General features: G+C 38.7%; 2 protein-coding genes across 2 annotated transcripts in view; one reads left to right on the top strand and one right to left on the bottom strand.

The window, feature by feature from the left end:
- LOC113482872 (glyoxal reductase-like) overlaps positions 1-216 on the bottom strand; it is a 50635-nt gene extending 50419 nt beyond the window's left edge. The window contains exon 1 of the mRNA XM_026853966.1: positions 205-216. Within this exon, the coding sequence (XP_026709767.1) occupies positions 205-216 (12 nt within the window). The remainder of the gene's footprint in view (positions 1-204) is intronic.
- DPH5 (diphthamide biosynthesis 5) lies at positions 132-23646 on the top strand. The gene is made up of 7 exons (XM_026854184.1): positions 132-349; positions 3446-3570; positions 7294-7402; positions 17349-17469; positions 19319-19358; positions 20433-20536; positions 21438-23646. The coding sequence occupies exons 1-7, from the start codon at positions 215-217 to the stop codon at positions 21659-21661; spliced, it is 858 nt and encodes a 285-aa protein (XP_026709985.1). The 5' UTR covers positions 132-214; the 3' UTR covers positions 21662-23646.

The following is a 23646-nucleotide window of genomic DNA, read 5'->3' as shown; positions in this document are numbered from 1 at the left end:
AGCCGGGAGCCCGGGGCCGAGCCCTCAGCGGCGGGAGTGGGGGCGCGGAGGTGTGAAGAGGCGGGTGACAGGAGCGAGGAGACGCGAGGCGAGGTCTTGGGGGGTGGCGGTGGTCGCTGGCGTGGTGGGTCACCCCGGCTGATCGCCCTTTCCCTCCCCTGATAGGTGGTGGCGGCGGCGGCACTGAGCCGGGCGGTGTAAGGCCTCCCCAGGCATGCTGTATCTGGTCGGGCTGGGCTTGGGAGATGCCAAGGACATCACGGTGAAGGGGCTGGAGGCGGTGAGGCGGTGCCGCAGGGTGTACCTGGAGGCCTACACTTCCGTCCTCACGGTGGGCAAGGAAGCGCTGGTAGGTCTGGCCGCTGCTGTCGGGCAGAGCCCGAATGCCTGTCGTACCCAGGAGTGAGGAGGGTGTGGGGCTGGAGCTCAGTAGCATCAGCAGGAGAAACGAATGGTGCGTGGTCTTGGAAAAAGTAGTACATGAGCTTCACATACTATATAGTATGGGATAAATCATTTCACTACCTTGTGAGAAGACTGGAATGAAAGTATAATTTTCCTTCCTACGAATATTGACACTAGTTTTCATCTCAAATTCTAACAATATATAGAGACCCTGAAATATTGGAGAATGGTTAGAAAAATGCCTGCGTTGTTCAAAAAAAAAAATTAAAAGATGTACCAGAAAAATACATGTTTTGGAGCCTTGAACCTCTAAATCAGCCTGAGGTAGTATGGTGTGCCTGCTGGGAATAATAACTTGACTGTCGCAGTTTCATGTTCCCTTGTGGGCCAAGCTGTCTCTTCATCTTGAGACTTCCAGAACATACACAGTTCAGCCAATAGATGGGCTGTTCAACAACACAAAGATTTTTTTAAGTAAACACACCTTATTGGAGAAGACAGTGGTAAAAATGTACAAATTACAACTCTGATGGGTTTCCTGGTCATAGGAAGATAAAGTTTAAATAATACTGAAAAAAAGAGCTTACCTACCCACAGTACAGGGATTTCACTTCCAACTAAACTGTAGTGCTACACAGAGATGCTCTCTGGGTCTTGGATGTTGTATAGCAATAGCGTACTTGTATGCGTACCTGTATGTACGTTACAGCATGTGAGACTCCTGGCTTGTAGTCAGCATTATGTGGTTTCCAGATGCAAGCTAGGCCATCATCATTTGGGGCCATCTCTGGTATATCTGCTGTATTTTGAAATGAAGATATACTTCATGTTTTTCTGTTTTTTTTCAGTCAAAACAATAAAACATTTAATAATAGAGAAACCAAAATGAATAATAGAGAAATGCTGACTGGTTTTGGTGTGGTAAATTTTGGGGGTTTGTTTTGGTTTTTATTGATATAATTATTTTTGAAACCCTGAAGTCCCAAAGATGAGGTAATTGGAAAAAGCAATCAATAAAAACATAGTAAAAGATGTTGTCTTACCTGAAACTGCCTAAGAGGGAATATAGAAATTAATCACCAAGTGTTGATAATACAGCCCAGTTTATGTACACGTGCCGGTGCTGAATGGATTATTTAGTACTTTGAAGGTCAGTGTCTTCTAAACAACATGAAAAGTTATGGGAAAGCTCTCAGACAGAACAGATTCTTTCCTGCAGGGATTTTCTAGAAATCCTCCTGTGCTGATGCTTTTAAAATCAGATCTTAAAATTCAAATGACATGACTTGCTTAATTTATCTTGTTGGCCTAAAATATATACTAAAAGCTATTTGATGCTGACTATCTAAATCAGCCCTCAATTTGGTGAAAGGCCCCGTGTTTGGATACAGTGACCTCCCAGTGAGTCTACATTTTAGATTTTGTCGGGAGAGTGCTTTTTATAAATTTTCTAACTAGTGTGCTTTGATCTGCAATGTGGAGCAGTCTCAAAGCATGCAAATGGATTCCTTTAGATGAAAACGAACTGCAAGGTCTGCCTTTGGGAATGCACCTAATATGTTGTATAGTGTGCATTCACTTACAGTACTGCACTAAAGTTTGCTCCAATGGTAAACCCACCAAAACGTATGTAGCATTGTTACTGAGTTCTTAGCACCAAGTGGTTTGCTTTACAGATCAGCTCCTATTGTGCTGTACTACTTGCTGATGTGCATCTAGGGTAAGATACCTAATAAAAACAAATGGGGTGTCAAAATTTTGTAGCTTGTTTAGTATAGACCTCAGCAGTACTCCAGGGTGGCTGTCAACCTTTCCAAATCACAGATATAAGATTTGCCAATAAATTTATCTGGTCCCCTTTCTATCGATTCTGTACAGGTTGCAGTCTGTTTCGCAAGGAAAACAATATTCTCTTTCTGCAGAGATAGAGGAATTTACCAAAAATGGTGAAGAAGTAATCTTTAGAAAAGGGAACCAAACCCAGTAACAGAGGTCCCATATATTGTACTCTGGCTATGGGATGGATTTTTTAATGGAAGCAATATTCCACTTCTGTACAAGTATGATGGTTCTCTTGTCTATTCACTATTGTTTGTAGGCAAAGATGAAGCTGTCACTGGAGTCTCAGAAGTTGAAGGAAAATCTTTCTGGACCACAACTGACTTAATAGTTTTATCAATTTGTTAATATCTGTAATACCACACAAATTTTCTGAATACTGTTTCGAACAAAACCACCTTTCTTGGTCTTTGTCCTGGAGAAACCTTTATCTGATTGTGTAAAGGGCCTGTGAAATGTATGGTGACACATGACTTAGAGACAGATATGTTCAGATGGTCAGAGAACATGTTCTAGAACTGACTGAAGTTTTATTACACGTGTGAGGTTGATTCTGGAAATAAAGGCATTTAAAACATACAAAGAGACACAATGATTACTGAGCTGCTGAAGAAAAGCAAAGGACACGATCAAATACGTGTTTACCTGTATACATAGTAAAGCATTTCTTACAGAGAACTGAAGATGAAGAATTAATATGAAATCATTCCTTAGATGTGGTTAGTTACAATGTACTAAGAAAAAATCTAAAACACTAGGTTGTGGTACAGCTAGTGTCGTATTGTATCTGGTTTGATGTCAGCATTACAACTAACCTAAACAGTTAGACTTGTGTGAGGGGATACCTTACAGTAGGATGACCAGTTAAATTAACTACCTAGATTCCACCCAGGTGCCTTCAGCATGCAGGTGCGATTGAGCTATTTTTGGAGCTATTTCTGTGTCAATTGTCACAGAAGGCATAAAAAGCAAAGGCAGTATCAGAATACTTTACTTTTTGTCAGCTCGGGAGCGCATTATGGGAAGCTCAGGTATTCTTGCAAGGGGAGGTGAAGTTCTCTAAGACATGGGTTTGACTGCTGGGGACAATAATAAAGTTGGCCTTTCCAGTGTCTGTGCTCCTGAGTGAGCACAGAGAGAGATACAAAACCACTCCTAAGTAAAATAAGACTATTTTGGTGTTTCTTATTTGAATTTCTAGGAGGAGTTTTATGGAAAAGAATTGATTTTGGCTGACCGAGAAACGGTGGAACAAGAGGCAGATAGCATTTTAAAAGAAGCTGATATTTGTGATGTCGCATTTCTTGTAGTTGGTGATCCTTTTGGGTAAGACAAAGCAACATTTTAATTATTGCTGTAGCTTGATCACTCTTTTTTCAATAGGAAGGAGCCATGCTCCATAACTGTAATTCTTTAGGAAGAAGCTGATTTTCAGACAAGTAGCACTTTTTATGTCTCTGTATTTTTTACCGCATTAAAAATACGCATGCAGTTATATACACTTCATCTTGTTTCTTTGCCTAGATATCCCTTATAGATAGGAATGTGGATCCTCCAGGATATATAAATCTTTCCTTCAGCAGTCACTTATCATTTAATTCTCCATGTTAGCTTTTATAGAGAATATTTTGTTCCAGGTTTTATCTGCTAACAGAATAAATTCTAGAATATTACATAAATAAGAAATGTGCCGTGTTTTGAGAGAGTATTCTTTTAGTTGCTATTTGTACTTATAAACGTCAGCTTTTGTGCTCAGTTGTTTTAGAATGAATACTGGATACTGATTATTGGTTGTACAGTGCTTCTGCTTTGATATGTGCTAGTTTTTAACATCACTCAGGTCATTATAAATGTCTTCTTATTTTGGTTTATTAAGCCTTTTGTTTTCACTTTTTATTCCTGCTGAAAAGTATAGTCTTTTTCTATCACCAGAAGGATCTCCTTCTGTCTTTTCAATCAGGCATCATCAATCTGTAATGTCAAGCCATACAGAAGAGCTTTTAGTCTCCAGCTGGTGATTCAAGATTTATCCCACAGTGTTACAGGGCACAAGAAAAATCAAATCACTGAGCACCCTATTTGTGAGTGAAGAAATAGAGAGAGTTTATGAAAAAGAGGAGAAGTGTGCACATCTGTCAAAAGCGGGTAATTTATGTAAATACAGGTTGAAGGGAATTGGCAAGAGAATACTATATTAGACTAGTACTTATGGGCAGATGATGCTGTATTTCAGAAATATTAATTATACTTTCAGTGCATGTGAATATTAAAATTAGGAATCATGTAGAGTGTAGAGCCACATTACCTGTACCCTTGTGCTCTGATCCAGTGACTGATACAAATACACAAGATGAAAAAAAAACCCAATTTACATGTATTGAAATGTAATGCTACTTGTAAGCAGTGTCTTGATCTGCCTCAGTTATCATTAGTTTCAGCGTCAAAATACTTCAGTCCAGAATAACATACTACATCATTGTAGAAAACTACCCTATTTTTGAATGAGTTGCTTCTTTCTAAATTTTTATGTTCTTAGTTCTTAATATTGCAGCAAGAACTGCTCCTATGCCCACACAGAGCTGTAAGGATTTAGGAGTTCATGAGGTTACTAGGAAAGAGTACTGAATATTTTTGTCCCAAGAGAAGCCATATGGCAGGAGGATATAAACCATGTGACTGCAGCAGATTGTAGAGTTTCAAGTATATTTGCAGGTAAGAAGAGTACTTGGCAGCCCTGGGAAATCTCAGGTGTTAGTGGTTAATGGTTAGAGTGGTAAAACAAGCTGTGCCCCTGTCATTGTCACTGTTGTTCACTGCAAGTTTTTATCTGCTTATGTGGTAACAGCTATGGATGTGCTAGCAGGAACCTGACAATTTTAGTAGTATACTGGAAAGCCCACCTTCATCTAAGATGGTGCTAACATTCATATTGTTACATCCCATAAAACTTAAAATCTGTATCAGTGCCAGAAAATACTAGTATAGCTCTGGGTACAGAGGGCTGACAATGAAGCCTTTGCTGGTGTTAGCTGAGTGCTCATGAGGGCACTTCTGCTTTTAGCTACAGCCATTATGGACAGATCTATTGGGAGAAAATACTGGCTGGAGCAAATTTCAGTGAATAAAGCCAGCTGATCCCTTGGTCAGTATTAGCATAACCACAAAATCCTCTAGTGCTCCTTGTCCTATGTATGTGAAGGGAATAATACATGGCCATAGAATTAGTCCCCTCTTCTCTTAGAGCAGGCATTATTAAATTGGCTTTGCTTATGGAAGTCAGGTGCATAGTTTGTTTACTAACCAAAGTGTTGTTTTAGATCTCTTTACTGCATTCTTCTAGGTCTGGGAGTCTTTGTATCAGGGTGTCCGATTTCCCAAATTCAGATTCCTGTTTTTTTTTTTCCTCCAGTGAAATTTCTTTTTTAAATTATTGATTAAATGATTTATCTTTACAAGTCTTGCTAGCTGCTGCCACACTGGTTTTCTGGTCTGAAGCACCTGATCTGCCAATTGGTGCTAGTGAGACATGCAGTGTCAAAATGATCACACTGAAGATCAGGGGAATTCTGTTAGGGTAACTGAACCACACCAGGGTGAAAGCAGTCTTACAATTTAATTATTCTTACTGGCATATGTGATTTCTTTCTTTGCTTCCTTCTCTGGAATGGCCACGCAGAAATGTGTGCTACATCTTGGGAATGAGATGGCTAAGGTCATTGTTTGGGTTTGATAAATTTAGGCAAGGGTTAGGGATGTTTTCATATTTCACATGGAAAATGGAGTGCCTAACATGTATGTAAGCATACATGCAAGCAAGATACATATGTAAACATTGTTGCAGTTCAAACACTTGCTGGATCTATAAATATGCTTATCATTTTAAAACTCTAATCCCAGTTCTGTTAACTACAAGCCCAGTAATTCTTGCACCAGCCACTGCAAGGTGTTTATGGAGCATTAGACCTGGAGCCAAATTTAGTTCTAAGCTTAACTAGAATTTTGTTAATTATTTCAGAATAACTTGATCACTCAAATTTAGGCATTGTTAATTCGAGTAATTTGGCTTAAATGTTATACAGGTTGATTTAGTCTAAGGATGTTTTTTCCCATGCAGAAGTACTGCATGCAGTTTACCTCCGTCTGTTCAGAGTTCTTGTTTGAGTGTGTTGCTTTCTTGGCATGCACTGGTGCAGATGGGCGAAGGCCTGGCTGTGCAGCAAATAAGGAAATATTGGAGTTTCGTTGAAGTCTATGCCAAATAGCGTTGACCTTTACAGTTCAACAGATGTCCAACAGACACCTGCAGAAGACAAAGGATAAATGGAACTTTCCTTTTCAAGTACTTGCCAAGGCTACTTTAAAAAGTAACAATTGTGTTGGTGCTTTAATGATGCCAGAAGGCTGCAAAGAACCGTAGCATGCTGAGGGTGCCTGTATTTTCAGCTGGGGAAGATAACATATGGAAGCCTTATTGGAGTTTTTACTTTCCCATAACAGTCAAGTTTTTGTTGCCCTTTTGGTGCCTCTGTGCGGCAGGCGGAGGAAGCAAGCAGCCGATTCAATTTGAATGATAGGGCAAGCTTCAACTTTATTGAAAGAAATCACACCTTATATAAGCACTCTACAATAATCATGCATACTACTCACAAATCTATTGGATACATGTAAAAAGCTACATTATAATATCTCAGCCCCTTGTGGCATTTCAGGTATGCGTAAACACCTTCCCTCTTCTGAACCTGTTTTTCTCCCAGGGCTGTTTTGCTATCACCCCTAAGGTCATAATGTACCTCAGTTTCTCTCTTTGTTAACATAACAGTCTTTTGTTAGCATAACTGTACCCTGGGTTTTTTCCTTTGTTTACCTCAGATGGCTGCAATCAGCTTCTGCAGAGACCTGTGGCCTTGCTCTCTGCAAGCCGTTCTCTAACACCTCTGCATTGCCCTAGTTGTGAAGGGTTTAATTTTACTTTCAAAACAAACTATAATGCTAGTTACACTTGGTCACTTTATCTTTTTGATCTTTAATTCCTTCCTTTTCTTAACACAGGGCCACGACGCACAGTGATTTAGTACTACGTGCAGTAAAACTGGGGATTCCATACAAGGTCATTCATAATGCTTCAATAATGAATGCAGTGGGCTGCTGTGGTTTACAGGTAACGTTTTTGTATATATGCTATTCCACAGCTGCTAAACTTAAGAGTTGGTGAGCTGCTACAGATGTGCATGTTGCAATCTGAAGTTTGAAGATCTGTAGCAACTGTACACTTCTGTTGTCAGAATTTGTTAACACTTCCTTTTCAGAGTGCTACATATCATTGAAAGTCCTTTTTGATGAGTGCATGTGCAGATGAATAGTAATACTTCTATTCTTCTCTGATCTCTAACTTCCCTCTGCCTCAGGAGACTTTGATGTTTAAGTTATTTTACAGATAAAGGTTTGCTCATATTGGCTTCCTTCTATTACTGATGGTCACCTGATAAGTTTATTTTAAATTAGATTGTTAGCCTGTTGAGAAATATGCTGGTCTCGTCATAAAATGAATACATGCACAAGCCTGTCTATGCCCAACTCGGATCCTAACTAATTCCAAAATCTTCTATACGATGCATTCTTTCTCTCTGAGGTTGACCTGTCTTCACTTTCTGTCCATCTGCCAAGAAAGAAGGGATTGCCTAGCCAAGGACTAGAAGAACAAATGACAGTTTTTGTGATTCTTGAATGGCTAAAGTAGAAAAGGTCTAGTGTCTCCCAAGAAAATACTTTGCTACTTCCTTTTACATGCATATAATTATTACTTTTATTACATATATTTATTACCATTACTACTTTTCCTGCATGAAAAATGTTACGGCCGTGTATATGTCATAACTAATCACATACAAATTAGTTGAAGCTTCCCCCTCTTGTTTTCATTCATTACTTTAACATAGAATGTGCCCTCTCAAGGTTCAGAATGGTTCCCTGTGTATGGGAACCCCTAAACCAAACTCCCCCACTTTACCAAAACCAAAAGCAAGCACTGGAATCTAAGTGTACTACAGGAAAGAGTTGAGGGTTTGAACATTAAGTTTTCATCACTTAAGGAGGAAGCATTCCTTCCTAGCTTAACATAAAAGAACGCCATTTTTTAAAATTTTGACAAACAACTGACACCTTCAAATTTACACTGACAAACTCCAACAGTTCTATTTCAATGCTGCCCAACAGGAGAAAATCTATTGTATTAAGTTGGGTATTATCTCTGGCATCTGAATGGTTTAGAAATGCCAGAGCCCTGTCTGAACTGGCAGTTCAGCAACACTGCATAGACACCTGTTCTGAGGTCTGAATGCTAATGCTAAAGGGAATGCAGCACAGGATTCAGAGTCTTTATAATTCTTCCTGTGAGCACTTTCTTGGTGATACCTGCCTATTGCTGCAAGGCTTGGGCAAAATTATCTCATAGGAAGGAAATAGGCTCCTTGGTGTCTAAAATCTACGTGCACAACAGACAGATGGCAGCTGTCGCATGACTGCACTTACTGGGGTGGGTAACACAAGAGTTGAGGCTGGGGCTCACCCTTTCCCCTTTTGGCTTCATGGTGTTACAGTTAGCTTCTGCTGTCAAGCTGTTGACAAGTAGTTTCTACTAACTGCTATCTTTTTACTGTTCTTTTACATTCATTAGGAAGGAAGATGCAAGGCTCATATTCCCAAAGAGACTAAGTTTTCTGGAAGTTTGCTTCTACCACAACTCCAGCTAGGCATGGGAAGGAGGAGTGTAGACCTTCTGGGTTAATTGAAAAAAAGCAGAAAACTAACTGGAAGTATATTGCAAACAGTCCACAAGGCTTTTCACATATGCAGAGTTTCAGAGATTAGTTTACTATTTCCTTATTCCATGCTGAAAGGAACAGATCATGAAGGAAATGTGATGTTATTCACTCTGGCATTAGTCCCCTTTTCCATTCTGGTTTGGGAGGGGCTGCCTTCTCATAAGTCAACATTCCTGTTGTTGTATAAAGCGTTTCAGGAAATAGTGATCTTATTGTATTACTGGACAGACTATAACCAGCTGTATGTTTAACTCTTTGCTCCTTACAGGCATAAACAGCAAGTGAGGGGTATCTTACAAAAAGCAGCCTGTGATTTAATTAGAGTTGTGATGGAAGTTTCTAATTTCTTTCAACAGTCTTTATGTTCATGGCTGTCTCCTGCCATCAGTTTAGTTTTGGAGTTACTGTGTTTCAAATTGCAAAGTTGCTGTCAAGTATAGGAGGGATTCCTCTTTTGCTTCACCACAGAAAAGACTTGGCTTTTTTTCTTGTTTTAATCTGATTGTGATACAAAACCTCTTTCTTTCTTACTAGAGAAAAACAGGAAACACCTTTATACGCTGTTCTGAAAGCCATGTGCGTAGTGAGCTGTAACTGCTGATTAGACCCTCAGTAAAACAGAGCTACAGCCCAGCCTGTTCACAAAAGAACATGTCTCTTTGTCATCAGAGCAATGTTTCTGTGCAGCCAACAACTTTCTAGTAGTTGCGCAGTTTTCCTGTACAGTAGTAAGTTACTGAAGTCAGTAGAGCGTTAGTGATGTTTTGTCGACTTCAATTCATGGATATATTTATTGCCAAATTGTAAAGAAGGGTGAATATCTATTTTCTTTTTTTTTTTTTAATTGTCTTGCCCATTTAACAGAATCAGTGCGGCTGTTTTGAAGATTGAGCAGGTGAGGATTGTATTTGTACAAAGAATGGGGTTTTTTTCGTTTTGAAAATTAAACTTTTAGAACTTTGAGTTTTCACGGATTGATACAATGAGATATAGCTATTGAAAGCAGGGGATAGTGTAACTCAGCAAAGTATTAGTCTGACTTGCTGTGGTTCCCTCTTTTACACTATTCTTGCTGTGCTTCACTGTATAAGATTTTTTTTTCAAGGCTGAAGAACATCTTTTCCCTCAATAACAAATGAATATGGCTAGCAGGGAAGAAGAGAGGAAAAGTGCCTCTGTCTGAGTGCCTCTTAGCACGTTCTCTGCAGGCTCACCTCTCTTGTCTGGAATCCAACATGTATGTTGGTTACTCTGACTCCTGTTGTAGTGGGGAACAACCACCAGTGAAGAAAGATATGGAGTTTGGTATCTACGCATGCTGCAGGGGGAGTCAGGGAGAGGGGACAGAAGTCCCCCGGGAAAGGCTGAAATTCTAAGAGAGCACTTCTAGCGGGTGGTAACTAGTGAGTTCAGCTTTCCTGAGAAGCAGCTACACTGTAGTTCTGTAGCTTTGGAAAGCTTAGTATTTTAGGTGACCAGCTTACCTCTGTTCTAACCACTGCTCAGCTGCCCTGCAAGCATGACACACCTTGGCTCTGTCCAACAAGGATTCAGCATTGTGAGCTGAGAACAAAGGGAGAGCCCAGCCTGACTTCCATGGCTTTATCTGTATCTACACTCAGTTTTTCAGAATAGGGCTGATTGCTAAGGCTTTTAGTGTTAGAATAAAGAGGCATAAAGCTCTCTTAATTTACACCTTTTTCCTTCCTTCCTAACCTGCATGCGTTAGGTTTGGGAAGGTCACTGACCAGAGTAGTTCTCTCAGGACAGAATTCTCTCTGAGCCAGTTCTCATAATGTATCTTGGAGGTAGCAGTATGGATGGTCAAACACATGAGGAAGTCTCTGCATCATACTGACCTGTGATGCATGTGAAGGAATGATACAACTTGAAATAGCTTGAAATGGCATTACTCTAAAAAAAGAGAATTGAGGACTGAAGTGCAAAGCTGGAGACAAGCCACGGGATGAGACAATGGGCTAAAATGAGCCACTCATTTCTGTGAGAGTGGTGATGCTAGTTTTGAAAGCATTTACTTTATATTTTGGTGGGGCAGCTAGGAAAAAACATGTCACGGCAAAGACCTGCCTTTCTTTTGAGACATACCCACTTTCCACCTGAATAGCTTCAGAACAAACATCTGCATGTCCTCTTGTTTCTTTCAGTGACTCATCTCGATTTTTTTGTTTGCAGTCCAGTTAATTCTTATAAGACAAATACAGTTATAAAATAGAGTTTTTCTTTTCACCACTAGCTGATCACTTAAATGCAGAAGCAGTGCTTACTATGTTATTTTTGAGTCTGTACTGAACAGGTAAGTACATTTTCAGTGTCAAGCAGAAAAATATTACTTATAGATAAGGAAGCTGAAGAATGCTACCATTACTCACTGTGCTCACAGTCAAATAGAAAACCTGTAGTAGCTGCAGGAGCAGAACCTCTGAGTTCCACCCTCTGTACCCTAATCTTCAAAAATACTCTTTGCCCTAATAGGGGCTCTATGCAAAATGTTTTTTATTCACTGACAGTTAAAACAAACTGCTTTATATCACTGGTTGGTTTTCTCACTTACTAACAACTTCTGAGCCTTTTAGAAGTCGGCATTTGTTTCTCAAACCAATTAAAGGTTAAATCAGTGCTAGTCACAGAACTTCATTACTGACAATTGCTGTTCAATTTAGTGCCAGCAAACATGACCCAGAAACATCCATTTAATCAGAATAGATTTTTTTTCTCCATTTGGTTATTGTAATTTCAGATTAATAACCCAAGTGACCAGGGAGGGAAGGAATCATTGTTTGATATTGCTGGGAAGAGTCTTAGAAAGTTATTAAAGATAAGGTGACATTAACTTGGAGGGAAAATCCTGCCCTGTTCAAGTTTGTTTGGAGTTTCTGAGTCTTTTGATAGATGAATTTTGGTCTGCTTATGGAATGGCTATTTCCTAAGTGCTGATATAGGAGGCAGCCAAGAGAAAAATGTGTCCTTCAGCTGCTTTTATGTGATTTTGTCTCATCTGCCTCCTGAAGATTGTAATCATGTGGAGTGGGCTTCCCTCAGCCAAACATCCTTTTCTTCACAGTTCCTTTCTCTCTGGCATGTACTAAGGGGACTGGAGGTTTTTGGGATAGCTGAGCTGATCTGTCAGCTTTCAGTACAAAAAGGAGTCATAGCCCCATGTGTGTGAATGGTAGAAACTTTCAATTTCCTGTGAAGTTTCTCATGAGAGGCATTCAAAGTTGCTAAAGGTCTGTGGTACTAAATAAGATAGTGTAAAAGGCTAGAGCTAGGCTCGTGGTTGTTTCATATGACCAATTACAAGAAAAAAATAAAGCTTGACTGCCTCTTGCTGCCTCTTTGTTGATGATTGTCCTACTTCCTAAGCTGTTCCCTGGCAACAGTATATAGTATAAAGAACAGTAGGAGCCCTTTAGTCTGATGTATATAGTCTGGAAGGTTGTTAACTGGTTACGGAGGATAAGGGGAAAAAGGTTCCTTTTTCTGAGGATGAATGTTGCATAGCATCATGTCAAAACTCTTACGACAAGGATAAACAAAACATGTCTTAGCTTTTCTGTGTATGTTCATTGGGATTTATCAAGAAGCAAGCTGAGATAAAACAAGGTGCTCTACGGTGTCCAAATAACCTTAGGAGAAAAAGCCTCTTAGTGTCTTGTCAGTGGGGTGTGATCAGGCTGTGCAGTATCTCCATTTGCCCTGGGAGAACTATCTGCAGTGTAACCTGTGACCATCTCATCACCAAACATAGCTGAGAAGCATTTCAGTCCTACAAGGTTTAAAGGCATTTGCATGTGTATACGGGTGCCAGGTCTGAAAAATGTAGTAAGACTCCTTTTTAGCTTCTTCCTGACATGTATCCAGTTCTGAAGCCATTTGAAATTTTAGGAAAGGAGATAGGCTCATAAATGAAGAATTGCTTTGTCACCATTGCAGCTGATACAGCAATAATTCTGGGAAAGATGCTGTAAAAATAAATGTCTGTATTTTGAAATGTTTACTTCTTGGTTTCTCTGCAGCTGTTGCCCTACTGACCTTTAATATTATCTTGCTCTTCTCTCCTGCTTGCTTTAGTACTTTTTAGAGGGGATGGAGGATCTTCCTTTTTTAATTTCCCTATTTAGTCTCAGCTTGTTCCTTCTTTTTATGCCCTATATTTTTGTGGTGATAAGCCACACCAGTATTTTAAGTGAGGACTGTTGATCTGGACAGCTTCAGGTGTCTGGTGTTATTCAGACTGTCCATTAACGAAGTTGATCAGTAGTTTCATTTCACTTTCATGAAGGCTTTGCAAGCTGAGGTAATGGTACAGCACTTTTTTGCCCATAGTTTATTCTGGCCTCTCAATTTGTAATCCATTCTGCTTATATAGACAAGTAAAATAAGAAATGTCATTAACAGAAGGGTTAGAAATACTAACTGCAAACGGGTACCTCAGTACCAGAAGTTGTCAGACATTTTTTCGTATTATGTGTTAAAATGAAATAGGAAGTTCTAGCTTTGTCAGAGATGGTGAAAGTGTGAGCTGAAGAACAGCTTTCTGCATTATTTTGTGAGAGGCAGAAAACTCAAGCAGAGACAGCATTGCCTGGGAGGAGAGAGTTCTGGCTTCCTTTCCTGACTTCAGCTATTGCATTGCAAAATTTGAAATGCACAAAGCTTTGCTTAAGCCAATTACTGCTTGGGCAGGGGGAGGGGTATTTCCAAAGACTGAGGTCTTTCAAAATGACCTTTTGAAATTTTTCTGTGAAGTTTTTGAGCATTAGGGAGAAGGTAAGAAAGTTAGTTACCAAGCTGAGCATGAAATGTCTGTCCAACCATTTCACTGAGCCCCTTTGAAGTACTAGCACTTTTGTGCCTGAGCAGAATGTAGGCACTCTAACAAATCTGATGATTAGTGCAAGTGTGATGCTTGAGATGTTTTAGCTTGTACAGAACAGATCTTGCCCACTCCTAAACCCCATCTGCTTAATGTAGAGTGCAGCACACAGAAGACCGCTGTGAAACTTCATTTGCTGTTGCCTCTCTTTAAAGCTGTGCCAGCAACTGTACAGCATGATCGTTTCACTGAAAATATACAGAGCTCTTCATTGTCTTATTAAACTTCTCAAAGCATGACATTAATCCGTAGTTGTGTTGTAATCCACCTTGATTAACAAACACATCAGTTTTATTCCAACAACAAGCATGATTTATGGAATTTTGGGGCCCTATTCAGTCTTTTATGGTTGGTGGAAATAATTTATTTTCATTTCAGTGGGTTCTGACTCTAGTGGACCTACTGACCTCTGTAACTGCTGAATCCTTAGGATAATAGTGGAATTTTCGGTATTTTCTGCTTTCTCTGCAGCAAGGCTTTTCTTGAAAATCTAAAAACTCACGCTAGATTTCAAGAAGTAGAAATTAGAACACAGCACAGGAAACTGTATAGGAACAAACTAAATCTGCATGAGATACAGGTAGAGAGTTAAAAATGTAAGTTCTGATGTAGTTATGTGCAGTCTTGCTCTGGTGGAAGAGCAGTGCCTGTGTTTGCATAAATATCATGTCTGCAGATATCAACTGCTGGATGAGAAAGAAATATTTGTGTCTGTTGGAGTGCTTGTAAGGTAATTGGTTACAAACAGTCAAGCACAATAGGGGTATCCATTTATTGCTTCAGTTCCACAGCATTCATAGATTGTTGGTGTACCAGAAAGTTTCCAAAGTAGTATTTTCCCCTCTTTAAATTAAAGTAAAAACATGTATGCATTAATACTAGGAAATCTATTCCTTAGTTTAGTTAGTAGAGAGGTATAAGTTGCAAAGGCATTTCTAGGAAGTTAATAAAATATGCTCTGTTCCATCTTGTTGGTATAGAAGCTACTTCTGTGCTGTCCAGGTGCTGAGAAAACAAGTGTATTTTTTGAGACTTTTAAGTACAGTTTTCTGTGATAGCAATACTTCATTAAAACATTCTGAAGTTATTTCTATTGAATAGACAAGACATTTATGACAAAAAGGTTTTAGTCTTTCTTGACGTTCAGACTTAAGTTTTTATGCAAAACCTGGTAAACAAAGGACAGATTCAGTGAATCTGACTGGCAGTGCTTGCACAAAAGGCATAACTTGCTTAACTTCTTGTTGGCAAAGATGATGGAGAATCTTTGTAATGATCAATTGAAAAGAGAAAAATAACAGTCAGAACAAATGCTGTAGGGTATAAAGTTGAATGCCCAACTTGTTTTTAATATGTAGCAGAATGGTTTAAAACATCTAATTCCCAACAAAATACTTAACAGATTATAACATTTTGCCCATTTCTGCACATGTTTTTTTTTGCCAAAAGGCAGAGGTGGAAGATTCTCTCCAGGTTATCAAAATGCCAAAGAGACGGGAATAAGATTTGAGGTTAATTGAGGCCCCTTTGTGTCCTGAAGGAGGGCTGCTGCTCTTTGGGAAATGACTGCAGAAGCTTTCAGGTAGCAGATGGTAAGCTAGTTAGTTGGGTTGGTACCAGACAGTTCAGTGGTCATTGATGACTGAAAGTATACTACCAATGACATGAAAGGTTAACTTGCTCCCAGATGCTCTAACAGTGAAGGGAAGAAAGAGAAACTCTTTGTTCTAATAGTTTCAGATTTGGTACAAAATGGAAAAAGTTCTAGCAAGCCACATGAATAATAGGCAAAACATAGCTTATTTTTCTAAAACACAGCGACTCAGCCTTGAAATAGTTAAAAAGTTACATCAGGAGCAATTCATTTGGTTCAACCTCTATTTAGTTTACTGCAAGAACCTTTAGGTTGTGAAATGTACGCTGTGTGTTCTTTTCCTTGTGCTAGAATGAAATATTTAAAAGAGGAAATGTTTTCAGTAATATTCCAGGAATCTTTGAATAAACACTGTTCCTATCAGCAAGAATGGTTAAAATTTGAGCTTTTGGTCCCTTGAAAACAAACACGTTTCTGCTTTGATTCAAATTCTGCTCTGCCAGTGTAAAGGAGTTAAAACCGCAACCCAATGCCACAGTAAAATAAGTATGTGTAGGGGAATCCCCAGATGGCACAGAGCTGCCAGAGCTGCTTCTACGTAGGGTCCTCTTCTCTACTAAACAGCACACACAGTGCCTCCTGTAGTGGGCTTGGAAAAGCAGTTTTTCCTTCCAGGTTTACAGAGAAAGGGGGGAGGTTGGTCTGTATGGCCATTGTTCCTCTGGTGGACTTGAGCAGACAGAATACTGGCAAGTGGTAAAATTCATCTGGGATGGCCCCATCCCAGAGCTGAATTGACCAAAATTGATGCATGGTTTTGCCCTTTTTGAAGTTGGTTGCAAAAAATTCCAAGCCAACTTCATACAACTTCAACTTCTGCATCACTGGAAACGATTGGCAAGACTATTGCTTCAAATGTCTTTGCTGAGATTAAGGTTTTACAGTAATATATACTGTTAAGATTGAAAATAAAATCAGTATGTTTGACATAGAATCTGCTAACAATATTCTTACCATATGTACATTAAAAATGTTGCACCTTTCTGCTTCATGCAAAATCTGTCCCTGTCTTCAGATCTTCGTATCCACCCTCTCTTTAGACTGTAACTTCTTTTGCATGATACAGCTTTCATCTGCAGGGAAGTGCTGTTTTAATACAAATACTACTGTATCAGTAGAATCAGTACATTGTAAGTATTATGGAATTACTAGAAGTTGCTTAGCTTTAACCAAAGTAAAAAATAATAAGTAATAATTTTGGTGCTAATCTCACAAAGTTTTTGCCTTTAAAAGGAGTTCACAATTAAGTTACAAAGAATAGAAGGTAGATTGGAAGTCAGTTATATACATTGGAAAGTTAATGAAGAGATAGGCAAAAACTTTACAGGTAGTTCATTAGTTGTTCTTTACCATGCTTTACTGTTTGGAAAGTAAAAGAACAGCAGCACTTCTCTATTATGAAGAAAAAACAGTCCACTAATTACAAATTCTGTTAAAAAGAAAGGAGGGAATGCAAAGGAATGCACTAAAACTAGTCAAGGGAGAGAAGCACAGGGCAGCTTTTTTAAAGGGAAGCATTATTTTTAATGCAATGTTTTGTAATGTATCTATGAAAGAGCAAACTCAGGCATCTTATAGGAGAGTACTTTCCCTGTGGCATGAAACTTCTTTCTTACCTAGGCTCAGGACTGTTCAGTGTTGCCAGTTGTTCATGATTTTCACAGCATTTTATTGCATGCTCTATTTTTTTTTCTTTTTCTATATGTGTTACTGTATTTGCTTTGTTTTACAGTTGTACAATTTTGGAGAAACTGTTTCTGTAGTTTTCTGGACAGATACATGGAAGCCAGAGAGCTTTTTTGACAAGATCGAGAAGAACAGGCAGAATGGAATGCACACCCTGTGCTTACTTGGTAAGCAGCAGCTATGTCAGTTCCTTAGCTACCATCTTCCACAGCATCCAGAGACAATAGTGATAGGAATAAGATGAAGTCCGTGATAAAACAAATGTTCTTAGCTAACAGGTATCTTTGAAAATATACCAAAAATTAGAATGTTAGTGTATGTGTACTGAAGAGTCAATTCAGCCATTTTTCATGCCACAGCGGCCAGGAATTAAATTCCTCTTCAGAAAAATCTGTAAGAAATGATGCCTTTGTAGAAGTCAAATAGGAGCAGGAAGCCTATATTTGCTCTGAAGATCACTGTGATTTTAGGCTAGCTCTGGCTCAGGATCCAAATCAGATTGTAGTGAATAGCAGCTATCTTTTATTGACTTAATTAGGTTAGAGCTCAACATATTTGGCTTTCTGGGGAGCTAAATTGTACATTTAGCCACATTTCTATTTTGTAAGGTGATAGTCTTTTTCCTAAATTGTCTTATCGAAGGATGTTTTGTCAGAAGGCAATTGTCACATGAGAAGCTTCGATGCTGTAACAAAATCCTTGCTGATCATAGAGCTGAAATGGAATACTGCTCCTAGCTGGCCACTGTCCCCAGGCTCTCCCCTGGTGCTGCCTGATCTTTATCCTACCCAACAGTCCTTGGCTGAAAGCCCCTTTCTGAGTAACTCTACTAGTCTAGGTATCTCCTTAAAGATTATGGAACTGCCTCTAAATAAACTGTAAGGCACTTGCATATTTGTATATATAGTTCTATACCTTTCTGTATCATATTTTAGACACAGCTGGGACCTCTCAGTGCTAAATAAATTAATATGTTGGGTAAAAACAAAGTCTGTGGTAACTGGAGGATCCTGAGCAGGAAACAATTTAAATGTGTAAGCATCACTGCACATCAGACTTCCCAATGCCTTGAAAAGTTGTTTTCAAAATTGGCTAAAAATCAGAATTCTAGTAATTTGTTTTAAAGAAGGATGACTTCACAAGTGTTTTAAACAAGGATTATTATAATAGATTAGATTAGATTAGCAGGTAAGGTTAGTGTTGATAAACTTCTGATTTCAAAGTGACTTCATGGATGTATAAATGATTTGGTAAACTGTGCACTAAGAATCTTGAAGCTTTGCATTTTAAAGCCCTTTCTTCAGAGTCACTTTGTCTTAGGAATTCATTCTATAACTTAAGAAATACTTTTTAAAAAAAATCAAGATTAAAAATGTATCCAGCTTTCACTATGATAATATTTTGGGGGTATTTGAATACAGGTAACGTTCTATTGCCTCTTGGGAGAGATTGTGATCAATCAGAGTTTCATAATATTGCAGATGTGCCATCTTACCTGACCCTTTCTCTATTTGACCAAATCTTTTTTTTTCCCCTAACAGAAGATTGTTCTAAATTTTGATTGGGACAGGAAGGAAGTGCTAACGAAAGTCAGGTTCCTGCATGGCAATGATGTAATCACTGCCGATCAGTCATAGTTCTACCTTTTGTGACCAGAATGTACTCGTAATTTAAGAGTAGTCCTGATATCCTGGTGTGCTTAAACATGCTGGCATTTCCTATGGTAAATATGCCTGCTATTTGTATACTTAGCAGTATTTTTATTCATCCATGTTGCTCTGAAATCTGTGAAACATGCCCTATTTTGGGCTAAAATCACATGCATAAAATCACAGTACTTTGTGATTAATAAACATATGAAACAGTAGAATGTAATCCATATTCTTTTTTCCTGTAATGGCTAAAATGTTGTTATAAAGTTTATAGAATCTGCTAATTAAATCAAGCTTTACCTACTTAGAAAACTAAGTGGCAAGTTTGTTGGGAACCTGTGTTTTAATATGTTTTGTTCTACAGATATTAAAGTGAAGGAGCAGTCTCTGGAGAATCTAATGAAGTGAGTCACGATTTTGAAAATATATAGAAACACACACTGTATTTACAAAGTGGTTTTTTTTGTACAAGGAACAAAGTTTCTTTGCCCACAGTCTAACACTGAACTTACCTGCCTTCTCTCTCTTATACTTTTCAGTGGCCATGGTCTTTTGTTTCTTAAAAGGAGCAGAACTTTTTTTGTTCATTACAACAGGACCTGGCTTTAGTTACAGTAACTGAATGAGGTTGCAGCAGCACATAATCTCTTTTTTTAACTCTTTCTGTGAGAAGCAAGTCAGAATGGGGTAGGCTTTCCGCTTGGCAAACGAAGTGTTATTTTACTACTGTTTTGTCCATCCTGAAATAGATTAATAGCTGAAATGGAGTTCTGAATTTATTCTTCCTTACGCTGGCTAGAAACAGTATGAAGTACTGAACACACACCACCCTTTTTAAACAGCTAAATAAGCAATATATAGAAAACACTCTTAATTTCACTTAACTGTATTCAGAAAAGCTCTTGCCACATTTTTGTCATATCTCTGCAATCTGTTATGTTTTGACAGTGGGGAATATAACTGGTTACACTATACAAATGCTGTAACTCTGATCTAAATTAACATTTGTGAAGTCTCACAGTATCATTGAGGTTTGTTTTTTCTGGAGCTTCAAAATAAAATCTGATTGAATCCACAGTTGGCAAAGAAAGCAGCACTTCATTTAAGAATATATTTCTAGTCTGTAATCATCTGTCTACAGGGCATTTGAGAGAAAAACAGTAGTTCGCCCTTGAATTTTAAGTCGAATCTTTCAGGAGTAGCTGCAAAACCTGCATATTGCTTGCAGCAGCTGAATTTGCTTTTAGGATTCAAATGATCTGCCAGCTGGAGGCCCTGCTGTTTCACAGGTGGGGGGAGAGCACAAGAAACTTGTCTTCCTTAAAAATTCCACTCTTGTCTGAAAGGCCCAGCCTGAGACCCTGGGCCTGTTTAAATTCAGTTTGCTGGTCTAGAGGTTTCTTGAAATAAACAGTAAGAATACTAGGGATAATGAAGTGGGTTATATGTGAAATTTGTCTACTTTTCTTTCCCTGCAGAGGAAGAAAGATTTATGAGCCACCACGCTACATGAGTGTGACTCAGGCTGCAGAACAGCTTCTTGCCATTATTCAAAACAGGAGGCTCCAAGGAGAAGAACCAGGTACTATTACTGCAATGTTTCTATATGCTACACTTAAGTCACATTGATGAGCCTCTGAACTCTACTCCCTTCCTCTTAATCTTGGTGCTCTCTTGCTCTGCAGTGGAATTGGGCTGCCTTAAATCCTAGTCATGAGATGGATTTAGCAGAGCTTGAACATAGTGTAGTTCAGTGAGTACAGATGAACGAGCACTAGTGGCTCCTGGAGGTTTAATCAAAGCCTCAGTTTGGTAACCCTGCACTGTTTCTATCCATCTTTTAACTGTGAGCTCTTTGATCCATTAGAGGTGCAGGAGGTGGAAGGATTCTGAGCATTTTCAATCAGTCAAGCTTCAAGCATCTCTGCTACTTTTAATTTAGACTGGTCACACTCTGCTCTATGTGAATACCAGCATAAATTTAGGGTAACCAAGCAACGCAGAACTGTGATTTTGACCCTGAATTCTTAACACTGGTCAAAAGCAAACTGTGAAAGATGTTTATGAGACCAAGGGTGAAATCATAGCAGCTATAAAGATGAGGCACTTGTGTCACAGAAAGATTCTAATAGAAATTCATGTAGCTATATTCCTCCTTTTAAAAGTTAATGCCTTAAATACTATTAAAATTAAAAAGCCTTTTATCCTTTATATAGAATGAATCAGAAGCAGCAGTTTCCTCTAAGTGAACACAATTCCTGAATGAATTTCATACTCTACTTCTGCTGCCTTCCCATTTTTGCTTATAAACATCCCTAAGATACAGCTTTATTAAAGAACAAGCTTCTTTCTAGGCTGCTCCAATGATCTACTAATTGGAGGTTTAAGAAAGCAGTGTTAAGGTTTAAGCATTTTGCGTACTTTTTTTCTCTATGATAGGACTATTAGTCAACAAATTAAGCATTTAATCTTCTTTCTTACAGAAATTACTGAAAACACAATTTGTGTTGGCCTCGCACGTGTGGGTGCTCCAGATCAGAAGATTGCTTCAGGCACACTCTATCAGATGTCCACAGTGGAATTAGGGGGTCCACTACATTCTTTGATTGTTACTGGCACTATGCATCCTCTGGAATTAGAAATGCTTAAGCTTTTTTCTGTAGATAGTTCCAGTTTTGAAAATAATGCATTTCAAAGGACCACTTAAATAAAAGAGGCATTTAAATTTTTATTCCATCTTTAATTTCACAACAGCAAAAAGTTATTCCTGTGAATATTTAGAGCTTGCCTAAGTGCAGTTAGATTGTATACTGCTTCAAAAGAGAACACTGGAGGAACACAGACCTGCTTTTACCTGAGGCTACAAACTGCCAAGCTGCACCTGCTGGTGTCAGTTTCTAACATGTAGACACCTCCAGAAGCCTTTAAACCTTAAAAACCTTGTGTCTGATTCAGTTCCTTGACACCTAGATCAGTCTCCAGTTGATGACTAGGGTAAGAAGTGCACGTAGAGACCTGAGGAAGTGTACCAGATAACCTGTCCAGCATCACATTAACCAAGCCTACTGCACACGTTGCTCTAAGTGTATTTGAGATGTTAAGTTTTGCTTTTCAACTTTCCAGAAACTTGGTAGTTCTTTCACCAATAGAAGCCACTAGTGTGAAAAACCTGTTAGGTCTGGATCCATCTTTACACTTGGGAGAGCCAATACAGACAGGTGAGAATGTTCTTTATGTCTAAACCAAGAAAAACAAGAACTGGCCCTGTTAATGCCAGCATTTATGAAGTGCTGGGCTCAAACTGCAGCAACCACAATTAACCTCAAGCCAATTCTCAGAAAACAGCCTGCAAAAATTCTCTTTAAAAATCATGTAATGGGTGACGGTGGTTGCTATTTCAACTAGTCTCCACAGTATGTATGAGAACAAAGCAGAACTATATGCATATTTTTTTAAAACTGAAAATTTATTGGAAATAAATTTGATCCCATATTTTTTTCAGCAATATAGGATATTTAACATTTTATATTGACTGTATTCAAGTAGAAAAGATTACATTAAAAATTTCTAATATTGCACTTGGGACAAGTCATGGCTAAGCTACTAACATTAGCATTCCAGAACAAAATCATACATAGTCTTCAGAATTTTAGTGAGCTGCCTTTTGTCATCATTAAGATTTCTTTACAGCTATTTTGGTGTACTGTACTATTCAACTTGTGCTCACTGCTAAGAGCAATTCCTGTACTTTAAAGCTAAAGGCAAGCTATATGCTGAATGCAAGCAACACTGTATGCTACCAGGAATGGTTTTGGCAATTTCTTCATTCACAATATTTCACACTTCAGCCAAAATACTGTACTGATTCATTTAACTCTTGTACAAGATCCCAGCATACACATGAAAGACTTCAATGCACATGGGAAGTGAAATACACAACTCCTTTTACACATTATTTCCGCCAAATTACCACATAGGCAGGAACCTTTTGTGGCTCACTGAAACAGACAAGTAGATTAACCAGTATTTGCACACAGAGAGACATGTAGTCTTCACACGCCAGGCACAGCAGAAGCATAACTGGCGTCTTTTCACATTATAGCGGTCTCTGGCCAATGAAGTCCCAACAGGGATGGTCACCAACAAAGCCTGAATAGGGAAGAAATCCAAAAGGAAATCCCAGCAAGTTACAGACGGGGATTTTCATAGAAGCGTAAAGGAGGAATTAACCACTGACTTGGTATTAGGGAATCAGAGAAATGGATTATAAAGAAAAAAAAAAGGGAAGAAAATCCCTCTACGCTCATTCCCAAACACGCTTAAAGGGGTGGGATAATCAAGAATCATACCAAGTGGCAGTCTGATGGCTGCTGGGGAAAACAGGACAGGGCTTAATTAGTAACTAAAGCTGTTGCTCTGAACTGATCTAAAGACCTTGTTACTGGAGTATTAATTAGAATTTGCATTTTATAGAAGCATGAAGGTTTCTGCAATGAAATCTGCACTGTGAGAGAAAAGCCAGGATCTTCACAATTTGATTGCACAGTGAATGCAGAGTGGAAAACTGCAGTTCAGCAGCAGCTTCTCTTCCCTCTTAGATCTTGTTTACATTGCTAAAGCAGGTTCACTTACAACAGTTACAAAGATATACCGTTTCTTTCCTTCACCTTTAAACACAGCTTTATTACTTTA

The sequence above is a fragment of the Athene cunicularia genome, assembly GCF_003259725.1.
Source record: "Athene cunicularia isolate RWA chromosome 8 unlocalized genomic scaffold, athCun1 chr8_part1, whole genome shotgun sequence".
NCBI classification, from domain to species: domain Eukaryota; kingdom Metazoa; phylum Chordata; class Aves; order Strigiformes; family Strigidae; genus Athene; species Athene cunicularia.
This window is presented reverse-complemented; position numbering and strand designations above follow the sequence as displayed.